The 13,064-nt window shown below is 50.4% G+C and overlaps 1 protein-coding gene across 2 annotated transcripts; it reads right to left on the bottom strand.

Moving 5' to 3' along the window:
* Positions 1-7: 7 nt before the first annotated feature.
* On the bottom strand, positions 8-12,279 carry LIPE (lipase E, hormone sensitive type). Of its 2 annotated transcripts, none has more exons than XM_066209396.1 (6): positions 12,206-12,279; positions 10,549-11,460; positions 8,712-8,802; positions 7,835-7,980; positions 4,803-4,988; positions 8-1,981 (listed from the first exon to the last, which is right to left on the bottom strand). In XM_066209396.1, exons 2-6 carry the CDS (start codon positions 11,101-11,103, stop codon positions 1,610-1,612), a joined length of 1,350 nt encoding a protein of 449 aa, XP_066065493.1. In that variant the 5' UTR covers positions 11,104-11,460; positions 12,206-12,279; the 3' UTR covers positions 8-1,609. The 2 variants fall into 2 exon arrangements, with proteins under 2 accessions (XP_066065493.1, XP_066065494.1); XM_066209397.1 differs by having other exon boundaries at positions 10,549-11,141; positions 12,206-12,266.
* Between the last annotated feature and the right edge of the window lie 785 nt (positions 12,280-13,064).

Here is a 13,064-nt window from a genome sequence, read left to right as displayed (position 1 = left end):
CGCCCACCCAGCATCCTGCAGCGCCTGAGGGCCCAACAATAACCATAAAAGCACCCCAAAAAAGTCCAAAAAAATCCCCCAAAATTCCGAATAAATTCAAATTTTTGCTCCCGAATCGCCCCAAATTCCCTAAAATTCCCCAAAATTCCCGGAATTTTTTCGGGAGCGCCCACCCAGCATGCGGCAGTGCCGGAGGGCCCAGCAATAGGCGTAGAAGCACCAGAAACATCCAAATAAATCCAAATAAAATCCAAATAAATTCAAATTTTTGCGTCCGAATCGCCCCAAAATTCCCCAAAATTCCCTAAAATTCCCCAAAATTCCCGGAATTTTTCGGGAACGCCCACCCAGCATCCTGCAGTGCCGGAGGGCCCAACAATGACCATCCAAACTCCCAGAAACATCCAAAAAAATCCGAATAAAATCCAAAAAAATCGAAATAAATTCAAATTTTTGCTCCCGAATCGCCCCAAAATTCCCTAAAATTCCCGGAATTTTTCGGGAACGCCCACCCAGCATGCGGCAGTGCCGGAGGGCCCGAAAATAACCATCTAAACACCCGAAACATCCAAATAAAATCCAAAAAATTCCCAAAAATCCAAATAAATTCAAATTTTTGCTCCCAAAATTCCCCAAATTCCCCCCAAATTCCCGGAATTTTTTCGGGATCGCCCACCCAGCATGCGGCAGTGCCGGAGGGCCCGAAAATAACCATCTAAACACCCGAAACATCCAAATAAAATCCAAAAAAATTCCCAAAAATCCAAATAAATTCAAATTTTTGCTCCCAAAATTCCCCAAATTCCCCCCAAATTCCCGGAATTTTTTCGGGATCGCCCACCCAGCATGCGGCAGTGCCGGAGGGCCCAACAATAACCATAAAAACACCCCGAAACATCCAAATAAATCCAAATAATATCGAAATAAATTCAAATTTTTGCCTCCGAATCGCCCCAAAATTCCCCAAAATACCCCAAATCCCCCAAAATTCCCGGAATTTTTTGGGAACGTCCACCCAGCATCCTGCAGCGCCTGAGGGCCCAACAATAACCATAAAAGCACCCCAAAAAAGTCCAAAAAAATCCCCCAAAATTCCGAATAAATTCAAATTTTTGCTCCCGAATCGCCCCAAATTCCCTAAAATCCCCCAAAATTCCCGGATTTTTTCGGGATCGCCCACCCAGCATGCGGCAGTGCCGGAGGGCCCAGCAATAACCATAAAAACACCCCAAAAAGTCCAAATAAATCCCAATAAAATCCAAAAATACTGAAATAAATTCAAATTTTTGCTCCCAAAATTCCCCAAATTCCCCCAAAATTCCCGGAATTTTTTCGGGAACGCCCACCCAGCATGCGGCAGTGCCGGAGGGCCCAGCAATAGGCGTAGAAGCACTCAGAAACATCCAAATAAATCCAAAAAATCCCCCAAAAATCCAAATAAATTCAAATTTTTGCTCCCAAAATTCCCCAAATTCCCCCAAAATTCCCGGAATTTTTCCGGGATCGCCCACCCAGCATGCGGCAGTGCCGGAGGGCCCAGCAATAGGCGTAGAAGCACCCAGAAACATCCAAATAAATCCAAATAAAATCCCCAAAAATCGAAATAAATTCAAATTTTTGCTCCCAAAATTCCCCAAAATTCCCCAAAATTCCCGGAATTTTTTTGGGAACGCCCACCCAGCATGCGGCAGTGCCGGAGGGCCCAGCAATAGGCGTAGAAGCACTCCTCCAGGGCCCGGGGAAAAGGCGCCTCGGGGGCCAGGGCGTAGTCCACGGAGAGGATGGGCGCGCCCAGGTCGCGGGCCCAGGCGCGCAGGTAGGGCTCGTGCGAGCGCGACGTCTGCGCCACGAAGCCGCCGCCGTGGAAATGCACCAGGAGCGCCGGGGACGGCGGCAAGGGCGGAGGGCGGCGGAGGGAGAAGGGAGCCGCGCTCCAGGACGAGCCCTCGGGCCGGGTCAGGGCGCTCAGGGCGGCCGAGTCCTGCGGGACGGGGACGGGGATTTGGGGGAGGGGGGGTAGGGGGAAAAAAAATGGGGGTTTGGGGGAAAAAAATGGGATTTTTTGGAAAAAAATGGGGGTTTGGGGGGAAAAATGGGGGGTTTTTTGGGGAAAATGGGGTTTTTTGGGGGAAAAATGGGGGTTTGGGGGGGAAAAATGGGGGTTTGGGGGGAAAATGGGGTTTTTTGGGGGGAAAATGGGGGGTTTTGGGGGGAAAATGGGGGTTTGGGGGAAAAAATGGGGGTTTTGGGGAAGAAATGGGATTTTTTGGAAAAATGGGGGTTTTTTTGGGGGAAAATGGGGGTTTTGGGGGGAAAAATGGGGGGTTTTGGGGGGAAAAAATGGGGTTTTTGGGGGAAAAATGGGGGGTTTTGGGGGGAAAATGGGGGTTTGGGGGAAAAAAAAAGGGATTTTTTTGGGGGAAAATGGGGGTTTGGGGGGGAAAATGGGGGGTTTTGGTGGGAGAAATGGGGATTTGAGGGGAAAAAATGGGTTTTTTGGGAAAAAAAATGGGGGTTTTGGGGGAAGAATGGGGGTTTTGGGAAAAAAAAATGGGATTTTTTGGGGAAAAAAATGGGGGTTTTGGGGGGAAGAATGGGGTTTTGGGGGGGAAAAATGGGATTTTTTGGAAAAAAATGGGGTTTTTGGGGGAAGAAAAATGGGGGTTTGGGGGGGAAATGGGGTTTTTGGGGGAAAAATGGGGGTTTGGGGGGAAAAATGGGATTTTTGGGGGAAAAATGGGGGTTTGGGGGAAAAAAAATGGGATTTTTGGGGAAGAAATGGGATTTTTTGGAAAAATGGGGGTTTTTTTGGGGAAAATTGGGGTTTGGGGGGAAAAATGGGATTTTTGGGGGAAAAATGGGGGGTTTTGGGGGGAAAATGGGGGATTTTGGGGGAAAAAAAAGGGGATTTTTTGGAAAAAAATGGGGGTTTTGGGGGAAAATGGGGGGTTTTGGTGGGAGAAATGGGGATTTGAGGGGAAAAAATGGGTTTTTTGGGAAAAAAATGGGGGGTTTTGGGGGGAAGAATTGGGGTTTTGGGGGGGAAAATGGGATTTTTTGGAAAAAATGGGGGTTTTGGGGGGAAAAATGGGGGTTTGGGGGAGAAATGGGGGTTTGGGGGAAAAATGGGGGTTTTGGGGAGAAGGAATGGATTTTTTGGAAAAATGGGGTTTTTTTTGGGGGGAAATGGGGGTTTGGGGGGAAAATGGGGGTTTTGGAGAAAAAATTAAAAACCCGCCAAAAAATCCCATTTAAACACGCAAAACTCTCATTTAAACACGCAAAAAATCTGATTTAAATCCCCCAAAAAATCCCATTTAAATCCCCAAAAATCCAATTTAAACCCCCAAAAATCACATTTAAATCCCCAAAAATCCCATTTAAAGACCAAAGAAAATCCCATTTAAATTCAAAAAAAACCCCAATTTTCCCCCAATTTTCCCCCAATTTTCCCCCAATTTTCCCCCCAATTTTCCCCCAATTTTCCCCCAATTTTTCCCCAATTTTCCCCCCATTTTCCCCCGATTTTCCCCCGATTTTCCCCCGATTTTTCCCCGATTTTCCCCCGATTTTCCCCCGATTTTTCCCCCGATTTTCCCCGATTTTCCCCCGATTTTCCCCCGATTTTCCCCCGATTTTTCCCCGATTTTTCCCCGATTTTTCCCCAATTTTTCCCCAATTTTTCCCCAATTTTCCCCAATTTTTCCCCAATTTTTCCCCAATTTTCCCCCAATTTTCCCCCATTTTCCCCAATTTTCCCCCCCATTTCCCCCCAATTTCCCCCCAATTTTCCCCCAATTTTCCCCCAAATTTTCCCCGATTTTTCCCCAATTTCCCCCCAATTTTCCCCCAATTTTTCCCCATTTTTCCCCCAATTTCCCCCCAATTTTCCCCCAATTTTTCCCCAATTTTCCCCAATTTTTCCCCTATTTTCCCCCAATTTTCCCCCAATTTTTCCCCATTTTTCCCCCAATTTCCCCCCAATTTTCCCCCAATTTTCCCCAATTTTCCCCAATTTTCCCCCAATTTTCCCCAATTTTTCCCCAATTTCCCCCAATTTTCCCCGAAATTTTCCCCAATTTTTCCCCAATTTTCCCCCAATTTTCCCCCAATTTTCCCCCAATTTTTCCCTGATTTTCCTCAATTTTCCCCCAATTTTTCCCTGATTTTCCCCAATTTTTTCCCCAATTTTCCCCGATTTTCCCCCATTTTTTCCCCAATTTTCCCCAATTTTCCCCCAATTTTCCCCCAATTTTTCCCTGAATTTCCCCAATTTTCCCCCAATTTCCCCCAATTTTCCCCCAATTTTCCCCCAATTTTTCCCCATTTTTCCCCCAATTTCCCCCCAATTTTCCCCCAATTTTCCCCAATTTTCCCCAATTTTCCCCCAATTTTCCCCAATTTTTCCCCAATTTCCCCCAATTTTCCCCGAAATTTTCCCCAATTTTTCCCCAATTTTCCCCCAATTTTCCCCCAATTTTCCCCCAATTTTTCCCTGATTTTCCTCAATTTTCCCCCAATTTTTCCCTGATTTTCCCCAATTTTTTCCCCAATTTTCCCCGATTTTCCCCCATTTTTTCCCCAATTTTCCCCAATTTTCCCCCAATTTTCCCCCAATTTTCCCCTGAATTTCCCCAATTTTCCCCCAATTTCCCCCAATTTTCCCCCAATTTTCCCCAATTTTCCCCCAATTTTTCCCCAATTTTCCCCCAATTTTCCCCCAATTTTCCCCCAATTTTTCCCCAATTTTCCCCAATTTTCCCCCAATTTTTCCCCATTTTCCCCCCAGTTCGGGCCCTCACCTGGCCCTCTCTCAGGTGGTACGAGAGCAGCCTCAGGTGCAGCGGGGCGGGGCCCAGGTGAGCTCTGGGCGGGGCGATGGTGACGCTCCTCGAGGGGTCCCGGGCCAGCGGCAGCTCCAGGGGCTCGGGGGACACGGCCAGGGCTCGGCACAGCCCCACCTGCACGGCCGTCAGCGAGGCCACCGACTGCCGGCCAGCAACACAAAAACCCAAATTTAGGATCCCCAAAATCCCAAAATTTGGGGAAAAATCCGGAAAATTCCAGCCCAAAATGTGAAAAAACGGCGAAAAAATAAAAAAAACGGCCCGAAAAACTCCCCCGATGCCAGGGGAAATCACGAAGTGAAAAGAACGTCGGAAAAATCACCGAAATCCCCCGAAGCAAGGAAGCCAGGATCCCGAAAATCCCAAAATTTGGGGAAAAAATCCGGAAAATTCCAGCCCAAAATGTGAAAAAACGGCGAAAAAAACGCCCCGAAAACCAAAAATCGATCCCCAAAAATAAATCGCGAAAATTCACCCCGAACACCAAAAAAAAAAGATCGAAACGCCTCAAAAAAACACCGAAAGTGCCCCCGACAAAAAAAATGGATTTGGGATCCTCAAAATCATCCCAAAAAATCCCAAAAGGCCAAAAAAGCCCCAAAAATTTCCCCCCCAAACGCCTCGAAAATTCACAAAAACGCCCAAAAAAAAATTAAAAAAAAAAAACCTCAAAACACCCAAAAATCCCAAATCTCCCCCCAAAAATTCGGCATTTTGCCCTGACGGGTTCGGCGGGAATTTTTCGGGTTTTGGGGTTCAGGGTTGGGGGGCACAAAAATCGGGAAATTTTGGGGAAGATCCCGGAAAATCGGAAAGCGTGGAGGGGGAAAAAAAAAAGGCACAAAAACGGCGCGAAAAAAATCGGCAACAAACGATGGTTTGGGGGATTTTTGGGGATTTTGGGGATTTTGGGGTTTTTTGGGGCTTTTCAGGCGGATTTGGGGGGATTTTTTGGGATTTTCAGGTGAATTTTGGGGGATTTTGGGATTTTCGGGTGAATTTTGGGTTTTTTTTTGGGATTTTCAGGTGGGTTTTTTTGGGGGTTTTTTGGAATTTCCAGGGGAATTTTGGGGTTTCTGGGATTTTCAGGTGAATTTTGGGGTTTTTTGGGATTTTCAGGTGAATTTTGGGGTTTTTTGGGATTTTCAGGTGAATTTTGGGGGATTTTTTTGGGATTTTCAGGTGGAATTTTGGGGGATTTTTTTGGATTTTCAGGTGAATTTTGGGGGTTTTTTTTGGGATTTTCAGGTGAATTTTGGGGGGTTTTGGGATTTTCAGGTGAATTTTGGGGTTTTTTTTTGGGATTTTCAGGCGAATTTTGGGGTTTTTTTGGATTTTCAGGTGAATTTTGGGGGTTTTTTGGATTTTCAGGTGAATTTTGGGGTTTTTTGGGATTTTCAGGTGAATTTTGGGGGGTTTTTTTTGGGATTTTCAGGTGAATTTTGGGGTTTTTTTGGGATTTTCAGGTGAATTTTGGGGGATTTTTTGGGATTTTCAGGTGAATTTTGGGGTTTTTTGGGGGTTTTCAGGTGAATTTTTGGGTTTTTTTTGGGATTTTCAGGTGAATTTTGGGGGTTTTTGGGATTTTTCAGGTGAATTTTGGGGTTTTTTGGGGGATTTTCAGGTGAATTTTGGGGGTTTTTTGGGATTTTCAGGTGAATTTTGGGGTTTTTTTTGGGATTTTCAGGTGAATTTTGGGGTTTTTTGGGATTTTCAGGCGAATTTTGGGGGTTTTTTTGGATTTTCAGGTGAATTTTGGGTTTTTTTGGGATTTTCAGGTGAATTTTGGGGTTTTTTGGGGGATTTTCAGGCGGATTTTGGGGTTTTTTTGGGATTTTCAGGTGAATTTTGGGTTTTTTTTGGGATTTTCAGGTGAATTTTGGGGTTTTTTGGGATTTTCAGGTGAATTTTGGGGGTTTTTTGGGATTTTCAGGTGAATTTTCGGGTTTTTTGGGGATTTTCAGGTGAATTTTGGGGGTTTTTGGGGATTTTCAGGTGAATTTTGGGGTTTTTTTTGGGATTTTCAGGTGAATTTTGGGGGTTTTTGGGATTTTCAGGTGAATTTTGGGGTTTTTTTTGGGATTTTCAGGCGAATTTTGGGGGATTTTGGGATTTTCAGGTGAATTTTGGGGGGTTTTTTTGGATTTTCAGGTGAATTTTGAGGTTTTTTTGGATTTTCAGGTGAATTTTGGGGTTTTTTTTGGATTTTCAGGTGAATTTTTGGGTTTTTTTTGGGATTTTCAGGTGAATTTTGGGGGATTTTTTGGGATTTTCAGGTGAATTTTGGGTTTTTTTGAATTTTCAGGCGAATTTTGGGGGTTTTTTTGGATTTTCAGGTGAATTTTGGGGTTTTTTTTGGATTTTCAGGTGAATTTTGGGGTTTTTTTGGGATTTTCAGGTGAATTTTGAGGTTTTTTGGGATTTTCAGGTGAATTTTGGGGTTTTTTTGGGATTTTCAGGTGGGTTTTTGGAGTTTTTTTGGGGGGATTTTCAGGTGGGTTTTTGGGTTTTTTTTTGGGATTTTCAGGTGAATTTGGGGTTTTTTTGGGATTTTCAGGTGGGTTTTTGGGGTTTTTGGGATTTTCAGGTGAATTTTGGGGGATTTTTGGGATTTTCAGGTGGGTTTGGGGGGCTTTTTTGGGTTTTCAGGCAGAATTTTGGGGTTTTTTTTTCCAAATTTTCAGGTGGGGTTTTTGGGGGGGTTTTTTGGGGATTTTTTTGGGTTTTTTTCCAGATTTTCAGGTGGGGTTTTTGGGGGGGTTTTTTGGGGATTTTTTTTGGGTTTTTTTCCAGATTTTCAGGTGGGGTTTTTGGGGGGTTTTTTGGGAATTTTTTTGGGTTTTTTTCCAGATTTTCAGGTGGGGTTTTTGGGGGGTTTTTTGGGGATTTTTTTGGGGTTTTTTTCCAGATTTTCAGGTGGGGTTTTTCGGGGTTTTCCTGCGGGGTTTTGAGGGTTTTTTGGGGGTTTTTTTTTTTGGCTTTCTGACCGCCAGCAGCTCGGTCTCGGTGAGGTTCCAGAAGCTTTTCCAGAAATGCACGTCCAGGTTCTGGGTCAGACGCTCGAACTCGGCCCCGCGCAGCTCCGGGTCCAGAGCGAACTTCCCGCTGGTGAACAGCGAGCCCGCCGCCACCCCTGCCACCCCGAAACCGCCGAAATTCACCCCAAAATCCACTCCGGGACCCCAAAAAACCCCAAAATCAACCCTATGACCCAAAACCGCCAAAATTCACCCCAAAATCCACTCGGGGACACCCAAAAACCCCCAAAATCACCCCTGGGATCCCAAAAATTCCAAAATTCACCCCAAAATCCACTCGGGGACACCCAAAAACCCCCAAAATCACCCCTGGGGTCCCAAAACCCCGAAATTCACCCCAAAATCCACTCCGGGACCCCAAAAAACCCCAAAATCACCCCTGGGATCCCAAAAATTCCAAAATTCACCCCAAAATCCACTCCGGGACATCCGAAAACCCCAAAATCACCCCTGGGATCCCAAAACCGCCAAAATTCACCCCAAACCCCCCAAATCCACAAAAAACCCCAAAATTCACCCCAAATCCCCCAAAATTCAAAAAAAACCACCCCAAAATTCACCCCCAAAAACCCCCAAAACCCACCCAAAAAAAACCCCCAAAATTCACCCCCCAAAAACCCCCAAAATGCACAAAAAACCCCAAAATTCACCCCAAACCCCCAAAATCCACCCGAAAAACCCCCAAAATTCACCCAAATCCCCCAAAATCCACCCGAAAACCCCCCAAATCCACCACCCCAGACCCCCAAACCCCCCCCAAATTTCTCCAGAATTTCCCCCGAATTTCCCCAAATCCCCCCAAACCGCCGCCGGATTCGGCGCTGACCAAGGCCGGGGTCGCGGCTGCGGTAGTTCTCGCCGAAGGACACGAGGCCGATGGCCAAAGTCTGCAGGAACGGCCGCAGCGACGGCACGAACTGGGGACGCGGCGCCGCGCCGGTCAGCGGGGGGCAGCGGGGGTCAGCGGGGGTCAGTGGGGGTCATCAGGGGTCAGTGGGGGTCATCAATGGTCAGTGGTGGTCATCAGGGGTCAGTGGGGGTCATCGATGGTCATTGAGGGTCATCAGGGGTCATTGAAAGTCATCAGGGGTCAGTGGTGGTCAGCAGAGGTCATCGAAGGTCATCAATGGTCAGTGGGGGTCATCAGGGGTCAGCGGGGGTCATCAGGGGTCAGCGGGGGTCATCAGGGGTCAGTGGGGGTCAGCAGGGGTCAGTGGTGGTCAGCAGAGGTCATTGAAGGTCATCAATGGTCAGTGGTGGTCAGCAGGGGTCAGTGGGGGTCATCAATGGTCAGTGGTGGTCATCAGGGGTCAGTGGTGGTCAGCAGGGGTCAGTGGGGGTCAGCAGGGGTCAGTGGTGGTCATCAGGGGTCATTGAAGGTCATCAATGGTCACTGAAGGTCATCAATGGTCAGTGGTGGTCATCAGGGGTCAGTGGTGGTCATCAAAGGTCATTGAGGGTCATCAGGAGTCAGCGGGGGTCAGTGGTGGTCAGTGGGCGTCATCAGAGGTCAGTGGGGTCATCAGGGGGTAGTGGTGGCCAGTGGTGGTCATCAGGGCACGTTGGGGTCATTGGGGGTCAAGAGAAGTGGTCAACCCAAGACCAACCCAATGGTCAACCCAAGACCAACCCAATGGTCAACCCAAGACCAACCAATGGTCAACCCAAGACCAACCCAATGGTCAACCCAAGACCAACCCAATGGTCAACCCAAGACCCACCCAATGGTCAACCCAAGACCAACCCAATGGTCAACCCAAGACCAACCCAACGGTCAACCCAAGACCAACCCAATGGTCAACCCAAGACCCACCCAATGGTCAACCCAAGACCAACCCAATGGTCAACCCAAGACCAACCCAATGGTCAAGACCAACCCCATGGTTAATTCAAGACCAACCCAACGGTCAAGACCTGCCCAATGGTCAACCCAAGACCAACCCAATGGCCGAGACCAACCCAATGGTCAAGATCAACCCAATGGCCAAGACCAAACCAATGGCCGAGACCAACCCAATGGTCAACCCAAGACCCACCCAATGGTCAACCCAAGACCAACCCAATGGTCAACCCAAGACCAACCCAATGGTCAACCCGAGACCAACCCAATGGTCAACCCAAGACCAACCCAATGGCCAAGACCAACCCAATGGTCAACCCAAGACCAACCCAATGGTCAACCCAAGACCAACCCAACGGTCAACCCAAGACCAACCAATGGTCAACCCAAGACCAACCCAATGGCCAAGACCAACCCACTGGTCAACCCAAGACCAACCCAATGGTCAACCCAAGACCAACCCAATGGTCAACCCGAGACCAACCCAATGGCCAAGACCAACCCAATAGTCAACCCAAGACCAACCCAACGGTCAACCCAAGACCAACCCAATGGTCGAGACCAGCCCAATGGTCAATTCAAGGCCAACCCAATGGTCAACCAGAGACCAACCCAATGGTCAACCCAAGATCAACCCAATGGTCAACTCAAGACCAACCCAATGGCCAAGACCAACCCAATGGTCAACCCAAGACCAACCCAACGGCCGAGCCCAACGCCACCAACCTTCAACATCCACCCAAGGGTCAACCAAGGCCCAACCCCGACCCCAACCCGAGCGTCCCGAAACGTCCCGAATTCCTCCCCCCTCGCCGGCTCTCACCTGGAAGCCCAAGCACCTGCCGTAGAAGCAGCCGTTGTGCATGGTGCTGTACTCGCGCAGCACCACCTGGCTGATGCCTTCCTCCTCCTCCTCCTCCTCCTCCTCCTCCTCCTCCTCGGCCACCTTCACCCCGTCGGGGAAGAGACAACCCGGCTCGGCCGTCTCCGCCATCTTGCCGGCCAGCACCAGCAAAGCGCGCAGCTGAGCCAAGGCGGCGGCCAACGCCTCCACCTCGGCGGCGTTGGCGCCGGCGCGGAAGAAGAGGCCGCCGCGCCGGGCCGCCACGTAACGGCAACGCTCCACGGCTCGGTCCAGGCACACCCGCACCACGTGGAGGAGGCTGCGGTAACCGTTGGCCGGCGTGGCTTCGTCCAGGTCGAAGGCGGGCGCCAGGCGGCTCAGGTGGGCGAGGGCGGGGCCCAGGTGGCGGCCGTGCCGCAGGAGGGCGGCGAAGGCGTCGGCCAAGCGCCGCGAGGTGGCCGAGGAGGAGCGGCAAGGGGAGAAGAAGGTCAGGTTGTCGCGGGCCAGAAGCTGCAGGGACTGCAGGAGGTCCATGGCGGGCGCTGGGAGGGACTGGGAGGGACTGGGAGGGACTGGGAGGGGGAGAAAGGGGGGTTGGGGGTTACTGGTTTGGACTGGGAGGGACTGGGAGGGACTGGGAGGGACTGGGAGACGATTGGGAGGGACTGGGATAAACTGGGAGGGACTGGGAGGGACTGGGAGGGGGAGGAAGGGGGTTGGGGGTTACTGGTTTGGACTGGGACAAACTGGGAGGGACTGGGAGGGGGAGAAAAGGGGGTTTGGGGGTTACTGGTTTGGACTGGGAGGGACTGGGAGGGACTGGGAGGGGCGGAAAGGGGGTTTGGGGGTTACTGGTTTGGACTGGGAGGGACTGGGAGGGACTGGGAGGGACTGGGAGACGATTGGGAGGGACTGGGATAAACTGGGAGGGACTGGGAGGGACTGGGAGGGGGAGGAAAGGGGGTTTGGGGGTTACTGGTTTGGACTGGGAGGGACTGGGAGGGACTGGGAGACGATTGGGAGGGACTGGTTTGGACTGGGAGGGGACTGGGAGGGACTGGGAGGGGGAGAAAGGGGGTTTGGGGGTTACTGGTTTGGACTGGGACAAACTGGGAGGGACTGGGAGGGACTGCGAGGGACTGGGACTGGGAGGGACTGGGAGGGACTGGGACTGGGAGGGACTGGGAGGGGGTGAAAGGGGGTTTGGGGGTTACTGGTTTGGACTGGGAGGGACTGGGAGGGACTGGGAGGGAGGGAAAAGGGAGTTGGGGGTTACTGGTTTGGACTGGGATAAACTGGGAGGGACTGGGAGGGACTGGGAGGGAAGGAAAAGGGAGTTGGGGGTTACTGGTTTGGACTGGGAGGGACTGGGAGGGACTGGGAGGGGACTAGGAGGGGGAAAAAGGGGGTTTGGAGGTTACTGGTTTGGACTGGGATAAACTGGGAGGGGGGAAAAGGGGGTTTGGGGTTACTGGTTCGGACTGGTTTGGACTGGGAGGGGTTAAAAAGGGGGTTGGGGGTTACTGGTTTGGACTGGGAGAAACTGGGATGGACTGGGAGGGACTGGGAGGGGGGAAAAGGGGTTTTGGGGTTACTGGTTTATACTGGGGAGGGACTGGGAGGGGACTGGGCTGACCTGGGATCCACTGGGACAGTCCTGGCCGGTCACTGGGCTGAACTGGGAGCCACTGGGCTGAACTGGGATGAACTGGGACGGTCCTTGGAGGTCACTGGGATCCACTGGGATGAACTGGGACGAACTGGGACGAACTGGGACAGTCCTCGGAGATCACTGGGCTGAACTGGGACGAACTGGGATGATCCTGGATGTCCACTGGGAGCCACTGGTCTGAACTGGGACGAACTGGGATGAACTGGGACGGTCCTCGGAGATCACTGGGCTGAACTGGGAGCCACTGGAATCCACTGGGATGAACTGGGACGGTCCTGGATGTCCACTGGGATGAACTGGGATGAACTGGGATGAACTGGGATCCACTGGGCTGGTCCGGGGGGGGGTCCTGGGGGGGTCCCGGGAGGTCCAAACTGGTCCAAACTGGTCCGAACTGGTCCGAACTGGGAGCTCCGGGTCCCACCCGGCGTCTCCTGTCCCGGAGTCAGAGCAGGGGGGAGGGGCGGGGGGAGGGGAAGGGGCGTGGCCCGGCCCCTCCCCCCACCCTGAACAGCCCCCCCCGGGGTGGGGGAGGGGCGGGATTGGGGGGGGGGGGAGGGGTTGGAGTCCCCAAATCCCCCAAAATTCAAAAAAAAGAGACAAAATTCCCAAAAAAATGACAAAATTCATCCAAAAATGACAAAATTCATCCAAAATTGACAAAATTCCCCCAAAAAATGACAAAATTCCCCCCAAAAAATGACAAAAATCCCCCCCAAAGTCACAAAATTCTCCCAAAAATTTTTTTTAAAATTCGCCCCCAAAATAAAAAAAACTCCCTGCCCCCCCCCCCCCCAAAATTGCAAAATTTGCCCCAAAAATG

The sequence above is a fragment of the Chamaea fasciata genome, unplaced genomic scaffold, assembly GCF_029207755.1.
Source record: "Chamaea fasciata isolate MVZ Bird 193981 ecotype frontalis unplaced genomic scaffold, bChaFas1.0.hap1 SCAF_934, whole genome shotgun sequence".
NCBI classification, from domain to species: Eukaryota; Metazoa; Chordata; class Aves; order Passeriformes; family Sylviidae; genus Chamaea; species Chamaea fasciata.
The sequence above is the reverse complement of the archived record's forward strand: the minus strand, read 5'-3'. Positions and strand labels throughout refer to the sequence as shown.

Coding starts and splice junctions, on each gene's coding strand:
- LIPE (XM_066209396.1), bottom strand. CDS start 11,103: ATGGACCTCCTGCAGTCCCTGCAGCTTCTGGCCCGCGACAACCTGACC. Junction 7,981..8,711: donor CAGCCGCGACCCCGGCCTTG/GTCAGCGCCGAA, acceptor TCGGGGTGGCAG/GGGTGGCGGCGGGCTCGCTG. Junction 4,989..7,834: donor CCGAGACCGAGCTGCTGGCG/GTCAGAAAGCCA, acceptor GCTGGCCGGCAG/TCGGTGGCCTCGCTGACGGC.